At 40.3% G+C, this 18,973-nt stretch overlaps 1 protein-coding gene across 5 annotated transcripts in view; it reads right to left on the bottom strand.

Moving 5' to 3' along the window:
* LOC118393198 (beta-1 adrenergic receptor-like) overlaps positions 1-15,384 on the bottom strand; it is a 28,270-nt gene extending 12,886 nt beyond the window's left edge. For 4 of the 5 annotated variants that reach the window (XR_008063917.1, XM_035785637.2, XM_035785635.2 and 1 more), the window contains exon 1: positions 13,482-15,384. Coding sequence is in view for 4 of the 5 variants with exons in the window: in XM_035785637.2 (XP_035641530.1) it covers positions 13,484-14,836 (1,353 nt within the window). In the remaining variant the exon portion in view is untranslated. The remainder of the gene's footprint in view (positions 1-13,481) is intronic. The other variant, XM_035785638.2, reaches the window with a different exon arrangement.
* Positions 15,385-18,973: the final 3,589 nt, after the last annotated feature.

Below are 18,973 nucleotides of genomic sequence, written 5' to 3'. Positions count from 1 at the left end.
AATTGGTTTTGTTTTTCCTGCCTTGGGGAAGATGAAAACATTTTTACATTGATATGACATTTTTGGGAAATGTATATATATATTTTAAATAATGGAATTGGAAATCATAACATTGAGATCCAACCCTGAAATCGATCCAATTGTCTTATGTGATTGTGTCACTTGTGATTTCAATTTGCTTTGCAATATCAGACTTGTTGTTTATCCCATCTTCCCATGAAATCCCAAGCACATGTTCTTTACTATTAAAGCATCTAGACAAGAAGGCCAACTAACTGTCTCATCAGGAGATGATGTGTTTGTTTGACTTGGCAAATGCACATTGGAAGAGATGACTCTAACATGGTGGAAGGAGGGAGGTTGAAATGTGTAACCCACATTACCATATTGAACATTATGTGATTTGGGTTCACTTCAGACTGGGGAACAATAACAGTTCGTTTTACTGCTTATTTGATTTTGAGCTTTTGAATGTGTCTATCCTGATTGATTAATGTCCTTCCTATTCCCATCAATCACTTCATGGTAGTGTGTACTCTAAGGTTTCTCTTTCCCACAAACATACTCCCTGCTCAACCAATAATTTTTAAAAATGCCAGAGATTCGGATCCTATCAACTGTACAGTACATGTCTACACAGGAAAATATAAACAATGCCCACCATTGCTTTGTTGGAGAAATCTAGTGAAGTACTACCCTCATCCCTTATACAGCAAGTATTGTACTTTCACGTGGACTTCTGAGGGAAAGAATTGCCTGTGCAGTTTAAAACTTTGTTAAAATGTAGCTTTCGCTCCATCCCAAAGTCTCATGCAGAGAGACATCCATCATTTGAGTAAAGGGTATTTTCTTTTACAGTACCTGTCAACAGGGTAAAGTGTACTTTGTGGTCAGAAAGTGAGGTATGGCCCTTGGGAGGTTTGGGGCCAAAGGGATTATTTTGTAAAAATATGTTGATTCCAATGATTGAAATATTTTAATGCCATCAATCAAGTTGTTTGCAGTTTCTTAAGAACCACCTGGAGCACATATGGTTCCTTAAAATTAAGAACCTTCGAACGCGTAGATCTTTCTCTCCGGTCATTACTATCAATGGCACAGTAAGTATGAAAGAAACAATCGATGAGATAAAGTTGATTTAAGTTACTTGCCAATTTCTTTAAACTTTACTCAGCTGTAGACAGCGAAGTAAAACTTTGGCTTAACATTTGGATTTGTCCCATAGTGAACTGCTTACTCAACTCCCACCATTTTCTTCTTGATGCTTTAGATGTAGGATTTGATCAGATACTCACATTACCATGCTCCTCTTATCCTGTTCCTCGTTTTATGTTCTCCGAGGTTTGATCCCATCCTAATCCAACAAAAGACTCCTAATCGATATTGTGCAGGTCTCAGTTATTGTCAGTGCTCACATATAAATGGGTCATGCTTGGTCTGTCATGGTCGTCTGCACATATAAAGAGCTCTTTTGCAATGGCCTCTCTGAGAACGACATTAACATTTTGCAATTGTTCTTTGTATGGAATCCTGACCATACTTTTGATATACAATACTTGTCACTCGCTGTAATCTGAAAAAGTGACCATTGTGTTAAAGATTGTACAATGTGATTTATTTGAGACAGAATGGAAAGGCTTAGCCTTAGTGCATTCATCTGTCAGCAGATCAATTTCCTGTTTCACTAGTTATTTTCTGTGACTATGTGTAGTGTATTTCATGCAGCATTGATCCTGTCATGAGAAAAATCAATTAATATATGAACTGTTAGGACTAGCCTTTCTAAACATTGACTGTACTTACAATGGCATTTTACAGTTGATAATGCTGTTTAACTGACAAATGATCTAAAACACAATGTATTTGTTTATTCATATCAATACTGCGCTGCATTCCAGTCTACAGGAGCAGGGATGTAGATTTCACACTTAGCTGTGTGGCATTACACACTCAGCATGCAGTTCTATTAAAGGACTCAGGCATCACCAATGTCTGTTAAAATAGTTCTGGTGGCACCTAAAGTGTGTATAAATGTTTTACTCAGTCATTTGGAGTAATAAGCCAATTTTGGCAGGTGCTCTGAGTCATTCAGTATATTAGGCAGGCCTGCAGATGGACATATTTCCACCGCCTCTACGCTTGGTGGATTCTATCCAAAAGCTATTTCTTGCCTGATATAGTTGCCATGCCAAACAAATGGAAGCTGAAAGTTCAGAGGGGGAAAAGTGTAATGTGTCTGAGCAATTCAATTTGCTTTGAACATAAGCATTTGAGAGTTGAGTTCACACTGCCACAACATGTTGGCCTTCATTACTTGTTGTGATGCCTCGTGAGTGCTATTTCACAAAAGCAATTACTGAACTGAATATGCTGCACAGAAACTTCTTAACCTAGGATATCTGTGGATTTCATGTGATATCCATGCGATGAGAGTTCTAGGAATCTTTCATCTGCTGTATTTTGGGAGGGAGATTTGATAACCATGCCTGACACACTACATGTTTCTTTTGAGGGACGTGGTGTTTGGATCATGCCTCAGTCTCAGTTGCTTGGTAGCATACAGAAAGAGAGTTTACTCCATCAGCCATCAGATGGACATTACTGTTCCAGACACAGCCCACAAAGAATTTCCACAGAAAGCTGCAATAGGTTCCCTTTTTTAAAGCCCTGGGATGACTCTGTCAGATGGCAATTTAAGCCATAACCTTTTAGTGCCTGGGCAAACACAAAAGTCAGTGCCACCAACCTCTCTTCTAACATTGAGGCTCTGAATTTTTTATGCTTAATTAGTATGATAATCAAACATGAAATTTTTTGTGATAACGGCGTCTTTCTATTATACAGTCTTCCTCCTTTTGTCCGATGTCTATTCTATCTCAGTTTGGCTCCAGTGTTAACAAAACAGCTATGCACTCTTTGCTGAATGGTTCAATTGCAGATAACAATGAAATGGTGCTCCAGAAATCAAACTTGCAATATTGATTGTGTTGGCCTTGTATAATCAAACAATACAACAATACATTATTATTATTTACAACAAAAAAAATGTACCCCCCTTTTTTCTCCCCAATTTCATGGTATCCAATTGTTTAGTAGCTACTATCTTGTCTCACCACTACAACTCCCGTACGGGCTCGGGAGAGACGAAGGTTGAAAGTCATGCATCCTCCGATACACAACCCAACAATGCCGCACTTCTTCTTAACACAGCGCGCATCGAACCCGGAAGCCAGCCGCCAGAAACACCAGAAACACCGTGCACCTGGCAACCTTGGTTAGCGCGCACTGCGCCCAGCCCGCCACATGAGTCGCTGGTGCGCGATGAGACAAGGATATCCCTACCGGCCAATCCCTCCGACGCTGTGCCAATTGTGCGTCGCCCCACGGACCTCCCCGTCCCGGCCGGTTACGACAGAGCCTTGGCGTGAACCCAGAGTCTCTGGTGGCCCTTAACCACTGCACCACCCGAGAGGCCGTATCTTATTTTTTTCAGGCCTAAGCCTTTTCTCAAATATAAATCAAATCAAACCCTGCTCTAGAATTCTAAAGTTCTTCATGGCATTTAGCTTCCAGGAGTTGACAACTATGGCTGCATTTACACCTGCAGCCCAATTCTGTTCTTTTGCCTCTAATTGGTCTTTTGACAAATCAGATCACATCTTTTGCCAATCATTGGTTTTTTGACAAATCAGATCACATCTTTTGCCACTAATTGGTCTTTTGACAAATCAGATCACATCTTTTGCCAATCATTGGGCAAAAGATCAGCATTGGGCTGCCTATGTAAACACAGCCTATGTTGCTTTTCTATAATCTGTATGTTGGGAGAAGTGTTGACTCACAATGAATCACTATTTTTTTCTGAAAACAAATACCCCACTGCCGTGCTTAAAGATAAGATTGACACATAGGAATGTGTGTTCTATCACTAAGTGTTTTCCCTTCTCATTACAGTCTTATCACCTTCCCCCTGACCCATACCGAGCAGGCCACTGCAGACCCCTGCTTATGAAAGAGAATCAGAGTGTGATAACTATTACAAGAGGCTGTATGTAGCGCTGCCGCATCATGAGGACTAATGCAGTAGCAGCTGTCACTCTATAGATCTCCAAAAAACATTACTGTTTGTTATGAGAAATTCTGAGGACATAAACCCATTTGTTTATTTTGCTGCTATGCGTGCTAGTTAAAAGACTACCGTATGGAATTAACAATTTCCATGTCCTATTCCGCAAATGTCCTATTCCTATACTACATGTCCTATTCCTATACTACATGTCCTATTCCTATACTACATGTCCTATTCCTATACTACATGTCCTATTCCTATACTACATGTCCTATTCCTATACTACATGTCCTATTCCTATACTACATGTCCTATTCCTATACTACGTTTCCAATTCCTATACTATGTGTCATATTCCTATACTACATGTCCTATTCTGTACATGTCCTATTCCTATACTACATGTCATATTCCTATACTACATGTCCTATTCCTATACTACATGTCCTATTCCTATATTACATGTCTTATTCCTATACTACATGTCCTATTCCTATTCTGTACATGCCCTATTCCTATATTACATGTCTTATTCCTATACTACATGTCCTATTCCTATTCTGTACATGTCCTATTCCTATATTACATGTCTTATTCCTATACTACATGTCCTATTCCTATTCTGTACATGCCCTATTCCTATATTACATGTCTTATTCCTATACTACATGTCCTATTCCTATTCTGTACATGTCCTATTCCTATTCTGTACATGTCCTATTCCTATACTACATGTCCTATTAATATACTACATGTACTATTCATACACTACATGTCCTATTCCGTACATGTCTTATTCATATATCATACATGTCATATTCCTATACTACATGTCCTATTCCATACATGTTATATTAATATACTACATGTCCTATTCCTATACTACATGTCCTATTCCTGTACTACATGTCCTATTCCTATCCCACATGTCCTATTCCATACATGTCCTATTCATATACTACATGTCATATTCATACAGTAAATGGAATTAATGAAATGGGGTAAGCCTAACGGAAAACGTAGAAAACATCCACCCAGACAACATGGTGCATACGTGACAGAAACTCAAAGTAAGCCACTGTGCCTACTTATATGGGCAGCCGATTGCGTGCCTAGAGGTCTGTCACGTAAATAAAACATCTGTTGATGACAGCTAACCTACACAACGCTGCACTGCTAACTGTTGCTCTGTGTTGGGTGCTTATCTTTCTCTACCCCGTGCTCAGCACTATCAGTATCACATTTGAGAGAACAAATAATTACCATGAATTGCCCATGTGGCATCAACTTTGTCGAGAACAATGTATAAGCAGTCATTTGTACAAAGCTCAGACTATTCCCTATTTAGGGCTGTTTGTCATTCACTTAAGAATAGTTATTAATTGTTAGTATTGTCCCACTGACGTTTCAAAGACCTCTCAACCATTATGAGACAGTGAAGTACCCCTCATGTGCATTTTATCAGTAGGCCTATGGTCTCATGAGTCTTCTCAAGTACCCCCTGTGGATAGGACAGGTACCTTCAGGGGTTCTAGTACCCCGGTTGGGAATCAGTGTCCTAGCCTAACCACAGATCCCTGATTCATGCCGTGTCTTAGCCTAGCCACCCTGCCTGCCGAGGTAATATGGTGCACACGCTTTATCATCCACATTCGATATACTGTCAAAGCCACGAACCCAGTTTGTCTGAGACACATTGATCTTCCTGACATTATCAAATCTATCTCAAAGCATTGCAGTGCCGGTGTGACTAGTATTACACTGAGCTATAGCCTTCTTTCTCAGGCTGAACTGGAAAGGTTCTGCTACTTTTAAGGAATACTTTATATGCTCTTAAAATGTCTCCCATGTTCCTGCCCAATTGATTGGCTCTATCTGTAAAAGACCTCAGAGATGGCAGCATAAATAAAAGCGTCTTCTAAATAACATGTATCTAGAAACAAATGTGACGATACAAATGAACTGTTTGGATAAATAAAATTGTAATTTCATGTCACCAGCCTATACATATTAGTAGACAATCGTCAGCTCTGTAGCTTTTGAAGTAATCTTTAGATCCAATAGTGCATGTGTGAGAAGAAAGTGCATTCATAACGAGTCCTAACTGCCCCCAAACCCCCACTGGAGATCAGTAAAGATAACATAGCCCACTACCCTTCAACTGATGCAGACAGCCGTGAGGGCCCTCACTTGCTATGTGTTACACCCGCCTCACTCTCCCCGCCTCACTCTCCCCGCCTCACTCTCCCCGCCTCACTCTCCCCGCCTCACTCTCTGTTTGTGCTTTTATTTTCAGATTGGGGACAGGTGGAGCTGATTCGGTCGTTAAGGTGACAACTTACACCTGGGTTTGGGATCAACTAGGAGATAAAAGTTCCTGGTGCCCAGTCTTGGCTCTCTCTCTCTCCACAAGCACCATTTTGTTTTGTGCTCTGGTTGATTATGTTTTTGGATTAGGTGCACCCTTCAAGATTACACACATTTCACCTTCATCCATGCATCTCCATTACATCCCTCACATGCCTACTTTCACACTTCACAGATTAGTTTTCCTTTGTAGTTTTATACTTTGTTATTTAATAAATATTTGTTGTTATTCAATTGCCAATGTGTGGACTCCCTTGCTTGTCACCATCTAAGAGCCAGATTGTGACATATGGTTGAAGTTGTTAGAGGGAATTGGTAGTCATTAAAAAGGAAACCTGATCCCAGCATCTGTATAGTGTATGGAGTGACTCTGCAAATTGGATTGGTTTGTTAAGACATGTTTAACAGTTCAACTGTAACCAAACCGTGTGCTCCCTTCACCTATTTGTCTTCTAAATAGCTTCTCCCAGTGAGTGGAAGTCTTGTGGCCCAGTGATAAAGCTTTATCAGCTGCGGGTGGTGTTGGACAGGCTGCAGAGGGGCCCCAGCAGAGGCATATAAACCACTAAACTATTGGGAAGCTTCTCTATACAGGCTAAACATTGATCAGCTCATGTTGCTCTGCATGAGACATTCACACTTTAATTTGGTAAAGTTTGGCCATAGTTTACTGTCGTGTATTTTTATAATGCAGTCCTTTTTCATCAGAGATGTTATATTCATGTTTTCTTAGCTGTATTAACCTTCAGGTTCTAAATTGATAATCAACTGGTAGTTAAGGTCCCACAACACAGTAAGATCTGGTGTTAAAGAGCATGGTAGCGTACAGCTACATATACAAATCAAATCTTATTTGTCACATGCGCCGAAAACAAGTGTAGACCTTATCATGAAATGCTTACTTACAAGCCCTTAACCAACAGTGCAGTTCAAGAAGAAAATATTTACCAAATAAAGTAAAGAGTAATCGAAAGTAACACAAAATAACAACAACGAGGCTATATACAGGTGGTACCGGTACAGAGTCAGTGTGCGGGGGTACAGGTTAGTTGAGGTAATTTGAACATGTAGGTAGTGGTGAAGTGACATAGATAATAATTAGTGAGTAGCAGCAGTGTCAATGTAAATAGTCCAGTGGCCATTTGATTAATTGTTCAGCAGTCTTATGGCTTGAGGGTAGAAGCTCTTAAGGGACCTTTTGGTCCTAGACTTGGTACTCTGGTACCAAATCAAATCAAATGTATTTTTATTTAAAATCTAATCAAATTTACCACTTGCCATGTGGTAGCATAGTAAACAGTCTGTGACTTGGGTGACTGGAGTCTCTGACAATTTTATGGGCTTTCCTCTGACACCGCCTATTATATAGGTCCTGGATGGCAGGAAGCTTGGCCCCAGTGATGCACTAGATCGTACGCACTACCCTCTGTAGTGCCTTACGGTCAGATGCCAAGCAGTTGCCATACCAGGCGGTGATGCAACTGCTTAGGATGCTCTCGATGGTGCAGCTGTAGAACGTTTTGAGGATCTGGGGACCCATGCCAAATCTTTTCAGTGTCCTGAGGGGGAATAGGTTTTTGTTGTGCCCTCTTCAGGACTGTCTTGGTGTTTGGACCATGATAGTTTGTTGGTGATGTGGACAACAAGGAACTTGAAACTCTCGAAACGCTCCACTACAGCCCCGTCAATGAGAATGGGGGCCTGTTTCGCCCTCCTTTCCTGTAGTCCACGATCAGCTCCTTTGTTTTGCATTGAGGGAGAGGTTGTTGTCCTGGCACCACACTGCCAGTTCTCTGAACTCCTCCCTATAGACTGTCTCATCATTGTCACTGATCAGGCCTACCACTGTTGTCGTCAGCAAACTTCATGTCATGTTTTAGCCACGCAGTCGTGGGTGAACAGGGAGTACAGGAAGGGACTAAGTACAACCCCCCGAGGGGCCCCATTGTTTAGGATCAGCATGGCAGACATGTTGTTGCCTAACCTTACCACCTGGGAGCGGCCATTCAGGAAGTCCAGGATCCAGTTGCAGAGGGAGGTGTTTAGTCCCGGGGCCCTTAGCTTAGTGATGAGCTTCGTGGGCACTATGGTGTTGAACGCTGAGCTGTAGTCAATGAACAGCATTCTCACATAGGTGTTCCTTTTGTCCAGGTGGGAAAGGGCAGTGTGGAGTGCGATTGAGATTGTGTCATCTGTGGATCTGTCGGGGTGGTATGCGAATTGGAGTGGGTCTAGGGTATCTGGGAGGATGCTGTTGATGTGAGCCATGACCAGCCTTTCAAAGCACTTCATGGCTACTGAGATGCTACGGGGCGGTATTCATTTAGACAGGTTACCTTCGCTTTCTTGGGCACAGGGACTATGGTGGTCTGCTTGAAACATGTAGGTATTACAGACTTGGTCAGGGAGAGGTTGAAAATGATAGTGAAGACACTTGCCAGTTGGTCCGCGCATGCTTTCAGTACACGTCCTGGTAATCCGTCTGGCCCCGCGGCTTTGTGAATGTTGACCTGTTTAAAGGTCTTACTCACATTGGCTACTAAGAGCGTTATCACACAGTCATCCAGAACAGCTGATGCTCTTGTGCATGCTTCAGTGTTGCTTGCCTCGAAACGAGCATAAAAGGCATTTAGCTCGTCTGGTAGGCTTGTGTCACTAGGCAGCTTGCGTCTGGGTTTCCGTTTGTAGTCCATAATAGTTTTCGAGCCCTGCCACACCCGACAAGTATCAGAGCCGGTGTAGTAGGATTCAATGTTAATCCTGTATTGATTTTGCTTGTTTGATGGTTTGTCTGAGGGCATAGCGGGATTTCTTATAAGTGTCCGGATTAGTGTCCCTCTCCTTGAAAGAGGCAGCTCTTGCCTTTAGCTCGATTCAGATGTTGGCTGAAATACATAGTTTCTGGTTGGGATATGTACGGTCACTGTGGGGACTACGTCGTCGGTGCAATTATTGATGAAGCCGATGTCTGAGGTGGTATACTCTTCAAAGCCATTGGATAAACACGGCTACATATACAGCTACATATACAGCTACATATACAATTACATATACAGCTACATATACGGTTACATACAGTATACAGTTACACATACAGCTACATATACAGTTACATACAGTATACAGTTACATATACAGCTACATATACAGTTACATATACAGCTACATTTACAGCTACATTTACAGCTACATATACAGCTACATATACAGCTACATATACAGTTACATATACAGTTACATATACAGTTACATATACAGCTACATATACAGCTACATATACAGCTACATATACAGCTACATATACAGTTACATATACAGCTAGATATACAGCTACATATACAGCTACATTTACAGCTACATATACAGTTACATATACAGCTACATATACAGCTACATATACAGCTACATATACAGTTACATATACAGCTACATATACAGCTACATTTACAGCTACATATACAGCTACATATACAGTTACATATACAGTTACATATACAGCTACATATACAGCTACATATACAGCTACATATACAGCTACATATACAGTTACATATACAGCTACATATACAGCTACATATACAGCTACATATACAGCTACATATACAGTTACATATACAGCTACATATACAGCTACATATACAGCTACATATACAGTTACATATACAGCTACATATACAGCTACATATACAGCTACATATACAACTACATATACAGCTACATATACAGTTACATATACAGCTACATATACAGCTACATATACAACTACATATACAACTACAGAAGCACAAAATTACTGATGTGGATTTGATATTTGTTTCTTAGAGAAAAACCGTGGACATCTGATAGTAATTTGTATAAGGTTGACATGAGCTGGATTCAAAGATGGATTACAGGTAACATAATATGGTACCAGCAACTAGTTAATCTACCGTGTTTAAACAAACTACTTTGATATTTATGGATCAAGATAATGGAAATCCGCATATTACATTTCACATTATGTTCCAATGTTATATTCCCACATCAGCTTATCTTTGAATATGTAAGCATTGAGTGTATTTATTTATTGTACATGGTTCTGCCAAATCTATTTTAGTCGGACACAGCACCTTGATGTATTCAGAACATATCCAAATATGGATTCTCCCTGATATTCAACATGCATGCCCAGTGAGCTCTATGAAACATGTGAGGGAAAGATTCAAGAGATAGTTTGATTTCCAAAAACATTTCCCGTTTCCCAAAGGTATACCGCTAAAACTACAGATACGATCCTAAACATGGCCTCTGGATTGCAGCAGTTCCACACCCCCCTGATGTGACTGTATTCTTCCATTTTTATTTTCATTCTTAAATAGAGATGTATTGAATGATTAACATTACACACACACACACACACACACACACACACACACACACACACACACACACACACACACACACACACACACACACACACACACACACACACACACAAAACTTGTAAAATACTTATTTAACTTATGGTAGTGTATTGCAACAATATTACAGGAAAATATCAGATATCAATAGGCCTACATTGAAAAGACAATTAGGACTAAACTGAAAATGTATAGCATCTACATAATTTATATTCCTGTACTTTGGTTGATTTCATTTCATTGCCCATACTATTTGGTCTGTCTATTTTACAAGCAAAACTTTTCAGTTCAGAGCTTGCGTTGGTTTACAGTATGCTTGCATTTTTTTGTCATAAAACTGTCATCTTTAAATCACTTTTAAAGTGGTTTTCTCTTTAATACTTAACTGAAATAATATTATGTCACTCAACTTTTTTTTCTCATTTTGATACGGGAGGGTTGAGAATTAGTCGCCTTGCAATGACAACAAAAAGGGAGGGTATTAAGGGAGCAATAGGGATATTTGAAGTTCAGAGTGTCCTACTTAACAAAAGATCTGCTGTGACTTCTCAGATCATTCTTCACAGCTGTAGACCGCTAAAGATAAGAGGAGCCCTAAAGTTTAAGAAAACAATTTAATGCTCACATGTCAGACCACTGATGCAATAATTTTCTTCTACTACCACAGACATTACACATTTACACAGATTCCCAAACATACTGCCTGTCTTAACTGTGCCTGAGCTGTCCTGTGGGCAATAGACTAAAACTTTCATCAGAGCTAAAATGTGCACAAGCATTTCATTTTGACCACACTGAGCACCTTACATGACGTAAGCACATGTAGACATGGACCATAGTGTCTTCTCAAGATTATCATTTCAAAATCTAATAGTGCAAATGCTGAAACGTGAAAATGTAAGTTGGGTCCTTCCACAAAATGAGGGACTTTCGCATCCCTTTGATCTTTTAAGCAGACATTGTGCACCAATATTGAATTTTATATTCAATAAAGTTCCCTTTAAAGACCCAGTACAGTCAAAAACTAGATTTGTTATATTTCCACACTGAGGTTGGAATTTAGTGTGAGGGCTGTTTGAAGATTTGCGCTCAGTAATGTGTTGTATTGGATTTGCACCAAACATAACACTTTGTATTCAGGACAAAACAGTAATTGCATTGCCACATTTTTTTGCAGTGTTACTTTAGTGCCTTATTGCAAACAGGTTGCATGTTTTGGAATATTTGTATTCTATACAGGCTTCCTTATTTTCACCAATAGTGGAAAAAGTACTCAATTGTCATACTTGAGTAAAAGTATAGATACCTTAATAGAAGGTTGCTCAAGTAAAAGTGAATGTTACCGAGTAAAATAATATTTGAGTAAAACTCTAAAAGTATTTGGTTCTAAGTATACTTAAGTATCAACAGTAAAATGTGTACATCTTTTCAAATTCCTTATATTAAGCAAAGCAGACGGCACCATTTAATTGTTTTTAAAATATACAGATAGCCAGGGGCACACTCCATCAATCAGACATAATTAACAAACGATGCATTTGTGTTTAGTGAGTCCGTCAGATCAGAGGCAGTAGGGATGACCACTTATTCTCTTGATAAGTGTGTGAATTGGACCATTTTCCTGTCCTTCTAATCATTTAAAATGTAACGAGTACTTTTGGGTGTCAAGGAAAATGTAGGGAGTAAGAAGTACATATTTTTTTAGGAATGTAGGGAAGTAAAAGTAAAGGTTGTCAAAAATATAAATAGTAAAGTAAAATACAAAACCCCCCAAAAACTACTTAAATTGTACTAAGTATTTCTACTTAAGTACTTTACGCCCCTGCTTTTCACTCAGTCAATTAAGTTAGTATTGTGGATTAACTACAGTGTTGTTGATCCATCCTCAGTTTTCTCCTGTCACAGCCATTAAACTCTGTAACTGTTTTAAAGTCACCGTTGGCCTCATGGTGAAGTTCCTGAGCAGTTTCCTTCCAAGTGTAATGAATAACTTCACCAGGCTCAAAGGGATATTCAATGTCTTATTTTCTTAGTTTTTATCCATCTACCAATACTGTAAGTGCCCTTCTTCGCGAGGCATTGGAAAACGTGCCTGGTCTTTGTGGTTGAATATGTGTTTGAAATTCACTGTTCGATTAAGGGACCTTACAGTATGTGTGTGGTAAAGAGATGAGGTAGTCATTCAAAAACCATATTAAACACTATTATTGCACACAGAGAGAGTCCATGCAACTTATTATGTTCTACTTGTTAAGCAAATGTTTACTCCTGAACTTATTTAGGCTTGCCGTAACAAGGGGTTTAATACTTATTGACATTTAAGCTTTTCATTTTTATTAATTTGTAAACATTTCTAAACGTCATTCCTCTTTGACATTATGGGGTATTGTGTGTAGTTATAGCGATACAAAAACTACATTTAATCTATTTTAAATTCAGGCTGTAACACAAGAACATTTGGAACAAGTCAAAGGGTGTGAATACTTTCTGAAGGCACTGTATCTCAAAAGCCACTGAATTGGTGGAAAGACCCAGTTATCTGTGCAATTCTTTTTTTTTTTAAATGCATTGTTTATAGTATTTTACTGCATGGAATGAGAAAATGTAGTGTGCAAAATTTGAAATCATAACAAGAAGAAACTTACAATTAATTTTCTGGTTCTGAGAAGTCACTGAACTGTGTGATGCCGTTGGAGTGTGGGGGTCCTGGGGAAGGTTCCAAACTCTTATAGCTGCTCTGACTGCTGGCCATGCTCTCATCACCCTCAGGCGTGGCAGCAGCAGGGGGCTTCTGAAAAGAGGCCGCCCCTGCCTCAGCCGAACCCAGGAAGCAGGGGCATCGTGTCCGCAGCTCCTTGTAGAAGATGTTAAATCGTGGGGTGGAAAACCAGGGGCAGCCCAGTAGGTTCTTGAAAGCAGTGCGGAACTCAGGGCTCCTGCAGTAGATGATGGGGTTGAGGCCAGAATTGATGTAGCCCAGCCAGTTGAGCAGGCGGAAGATCTCTCCAGGGGGCACATTCCTGTCAAACACGTTGATTATGTTAGCCACAAAGAAAGGCAGCCAGCAGAGGGTGAAGGTGCCCATGATAATGCCCAAGGTCTTGAGGGCCTTGTGCTCCTTGATAACCGTTAGCCGTGAAGGCCTTCGCCTGGAGCTCCTCTTGCGAGCTGAGCTGGTGCTGCTTCTGCTGCAGGAGCCTCCATAGCCCAAGGGCAGGATGTTGTTACTGTGGTGGCTCAGCTGTTGTGTCTGGGGGACTGGGCACTCACTCTGGAAGCGCAGACGGATCTTGTCTATGAGCTGTACCTGTCGTGTGGCTATAAGGAAGACTTTGGCATAGACAAATATCATTATGAGCAAAGGGATGTAGAATGACACTACAGAGGATATAATGGCAAAGGTCCGGTTGATCAAAAAGTCACAGCAGGCAGGGTCCTGATAGCACAGCAAGGCCTCCGGGTCATCCTCTGCTCGCCAATACTGGTTCATGATGGGCACAAAGGATATCAGAGCAGACACAATCCAAACCACACACACTATTAACCGGGCACGCCACTTATTAAGCAGAACCTTGTGCCTGAGGGGCCTTGTAATAGCAATATAGCGGTCCACTGCAATCACGCAAAGAGTCTCAATGCTAGCCGTGACACAGAGCATGTCTACGGAGGTCCAGAGCTCACAAGAGGTGTCACTCAGCTGCCAGTTCCCTGTCAGCACTATGGTGGCCCCCAGAGGGACCACCAGAACCCCCATGATAAGGTCAGCACAGGCCAGGGACATGATGAAGATGTTAGTTATAGTCTGTAACTGGGATGTCCGTGCTATAGCGATGATGACCAGCAGGTTACCCACCACGATGGTCATGATGATGATCACCAGCAGTAATAGACTCCAGGGTCCCGCTGCAGGATGGTAGGGTCCTGTATTGTTGAGGAAGGGGGTCACAGTGCTGTTGACCACATAGAGCACTGTGCTACTCAAGTTGAAATCCATCTTCATAAGCAGAGAGATACACAAAGTGAAAATATATTTTTCATTTATTACGGGTAAAAAAATACATTTTGTACTAGCATTTTTAAAGTCAAACTCACAAGAACTTGGTCTCTCTATGTCACATCCTCTCGCTTCTATTCATTCAAAGCAAACGTAAAACAGCTTTCATGTATCACTGGCCAGTGTCCAGATCCTCCAAACACTACCAGTGGTTTATGGATGTCTGTCTCCAAAGACAAAAAAGGTTGGTGAGAAGTTCCTCTAATGTCGCTGACAACAACATGTTGTCTTGTCAGTGCAATGCATCCAAAATGTACAAATGAAAATAAAAAATACTTTACAATCCTTTTTGCTTATTTTGCCTTAGTTTTATACATCCATGGAGAGGATAGTGAAACAAACAACCAATTCAAGAAGTAAAGAAAAACTTTTCAAAAAGAAGGCCAACCCTTATACCTGTGAAATAAATCCAATCATACATACTGTGGTATTTGGCTGGAGCGCTTTTCGCTGTGTGTAATATGAGAGTGATGCCACACTGTCGAGAGCAAGTAGCTGTGACGCTGCTGCAAGAACCACAAAAGTCCACCAAGTAGCTGCCCCTCCCTCTTTGAGTGTTTCTCCCTCCCTATCTCTCCACCCCTCTCTCTCTCTCTCTCTCTCTCTCTCTCTCTCTCTGTGTGTGCACTGGCTTTAATCACACCCTAGCTGAGGGAGGAGCTGTGAAGCGTGCCTGCCTGTGTGTACTGAGACACTGCTAGTCAGGGAGCAATCTGCTCATACTGTACAGTCACTACCACATACTCAATCCCCACTGGGCACACACCGGTTGAATCAACATTGTTTCCACATCATTTCAATGAAATAACGTTGAACCAATATGAAATAGATGTTGAATTGACACCTGTGCCCAGTGGGTAGAATTTGAATTAAACCAATCACAGGCGATTCATGCCTGGAAAACACTCTAAGATACTCACTTTCAAAGCCTAGCAGGTAACTATTAGTGAGCAGACCAATTCTTGTATGAGGTAAGGTTTCCTTCAGTGTGATCAAGTGCTGCAGCTACTGGTGTTCCTTTTTAGTCTTGATGGAGCATTGCCGGAGGTTACGTGATTTTACTGTAGGTTAACCCATGACTTTGCTGACATCACCTGATAGTGCCCACGACTTGACAGGCTCGTTCGTTGCTGGCCCCATTAAGATAGACAGCTCCTTTTAATTCTGTGGCCTTTCAATTATGTAACCAATGAATCACTGTCACTTGCACGCTGCACAGACCTTTTTGAGTTGTTCTATATATTGTTACAGATGGTATTGGAATTACCCAAAAAACGTACAAAAGTTCACATATTGTTTGTCACACTTTCAGTCCTCCCTCATTCGCTGGAAAATTCATACCATCAATTCTAATCCATGAGGAAAATTGATAGGTTTCTTGACTGGGCATGTGCTTCAGTTGTTTGTTGACACACTAACACAATTTGTGGTAACGTTTCTCGAACAAGTGTAGACCGCAAGTCAGGACACCCCCAGCTGAAAAGGAAACCAGTGCCCTCCTTCTGACTTAGTACACCAGCACTAAAAATAATAGATTGTTATCTTGACATGACTCACGCCAGCTAGTACATTGAGGAAGAACAATCAAGCAAATGCCTGGCATGCCATCCACCTCAGATAGCCGTGGGGGTGCTATGGGGTGTTGTCATCGCAGTTCCTTCTATGGACAGTTCACTAACAGAAGTTTCAAAATGCCTTTTACTAACTCAGTGTGTATCTGTCACAATGATAATGTCATTTCTGTTTCTCTAATTCAATAGGGGTGAGAACAGTACTGTGCCTTGCCTTTTTGTACTCCAAAACATAATAATGTTTACATAAATCCATTGCTAATTAGGAACTTATTTCTAGGAAATGAAAACCAGCTTCTGACTGTTATTTATCTTGGATAAACATTTTGATTTATGTTTGAATTATTCAAACGTTCAGAGGAATACAAAACAGAACATGAGGGACTCCTCTGCTAAAATGCTAATTAATAATGATAAGAAACATGAACTATTTACCTATGACTTTCATAGATCACGATCTTCCCTGACGCAGCAGCTTAGTTTAGGTACCTTGGTCAAGGACATGGCTGTAGGATCGATCTGTTGCTGATGCAGTAACTTACTGGCTGCAGGGATCATTTAAATAGAAGCTGTGTCAAACCATCATCAGATTGACTGGCATCTCTTCTTTTGGGATATTACGCCCTTTATTCCATTCCAGTATAACAGTACTGTATGTTTATTGATTTGCCTTTATTAACCATAGGTTAAGAAAAAAAAGGTGAATTAGATTTGTACAGTGTATGGCTGTCTGCGTTTGTACTCATTTGTTTATGGGTAATAAATGCTCTCTCTAAAGTAAATGTTCCATTAGGGTCATTCCACCAATTTGGTGCCTTTTGAGAAGTGTGGCTTTTTGATTTGACCTCATTTCAACATTCTGTCATGAAGAGCACATGTTCAACTTCATAAAAAACATGTTTATATATTAAGTGTTTATTAAGTGCCAAATAAAGTAACAGGATTGACCGTAATAGGGTTGACCATTTAAGCTTAAATCAGCCATAAATCCCCTTGTGACAGGGGCAATGGAAGCTTTTTGTGTGCAACAGGGAGTGGCAATTCAATTCAAGCTTCACAAAATTGTTTTTATTGTTAAAACATTTTTAGCCTGTCTCTGGGCAACAGGGTTAAGGTATTATGCTCGACCTGCTCAGTTTTCCACCACAAAACACCAGAAAATGTCCAAAAACAGTACAACCAGCTCATATGCTTTTATACTGTGATTTGACTGTTAATGTTCAATGTTAATTTAGAAATAAATATTTCAAAAATGAATAATTTCACCATATTAAAATGAAAATTCAGTTCACGTAACAGGGTTGACCTTAATTAGAATGAGGGTCAGAAGTAAATGAATCACGAATCTCTTGAAATAAACAATAATCTTCAGGAATGACTTTGTCAGAGCAACAAAATAAATACATTTTACAATGAAGGTCAAACTTGGAGAAATTAAGGGGGTTAAATGGATTAAAATCTTCCTAGAGGTGACACAGGGTTGACGGAGAGACATGTCAAAATACAACATTTTGGCACTGGTAATAGATCACTTGTTGTAGTATTTGTGAGGCACAGCTGAGTGAGCATAATAATAGGATTTATTTTACTGGATTGATGCCTGCATCTGATGATCAGTCTGAGGAGAGGAAGGGAACAGTGGTGAGGCTGCCTCTCACCCGACTCACCGTCCCTCCTCTCTCCCGACCTCCGATAAGAAAAAGGGGACGATGTCTTCCAGCTGATTGGCAAAACTTAACTTAAGGTTCACTGCATTATTTCTGACTCATGCACCAATTCATGTTGTTACTCCTATAACCAGAGAAAGTGAAATATTCCTTTATATTAACAAAGATACAAGCTGCAAATAATTACAACATAAGTTTATCGAAACACTTTTCTATACATTCATTGCAGCTGCAGTGCTGGTTGTAGCGTGAGTGGAAGTAGCGAATATTCATTTTATGGTTTATAAAACTGTTGAACAAAGAGTTGACAGTGCTGAATAACAATTTAAACATGAACTTACTCATAAAAACAGCAACTCTTTCCTGTATTTGTTGAGTCTCTCTCTAGTCATGACTTTAAAAGTTTTGAAATCTTACATTATCAATTTTGCTGTGTGTTCAATGTTTCTTTTTACAGTCTATGACACAAGAAAACTGTGCAGACACGGTGATCTGTGCCATTTGATTGGCCACCTGTAGACTGGGCACGCCAGGTAACAGTTCTAACTTCAGGCACAGGAAATGGTTAAAAATGGGAACACTTTGCCTTCCTGGTGCTAAAAACAAAACAAAGAAAATTGGAATGCAAGAATTTATCATTGGGTTTTTTACAGAAATGTTTGGTGATCGACTAGGAATGGCTTGGAGATCACGATCGACCGGTTGGTGACCACTGTTTTAGATGCTTACCGGTAATTGAATTGTAGTTAAAGCATGTACTGCTCCCTGTCACCATGATGCATTACCACTAACTCTCTCAGTGCCCTCTCAGGAGTGAGTCCCACCCTCTTCCCCTTTTCCCTCTA

Source organism: Oncorhynchus keta, chromosome 14 (genome assembly GCF_023373465.1).
Source record: "Oncorhynchus keta strain PuntledgeMale-10-30-2019 chromosome 14, Oket_V2, whole genome shotgun sequence".
In the NCBI taxonomy this organism is placed as follows: domain Eukaryota; kingdom Metazoa; phylum Chordata; class Actinopteri; order Salmoniformes; family Salmonidae; genus Oncorhynchus; species Oncorhynchus keta.
Note: the sequence above shows the minus strand (reverse complement) of the source record. Positions and strands in the feature narration are given on the sequence as shown.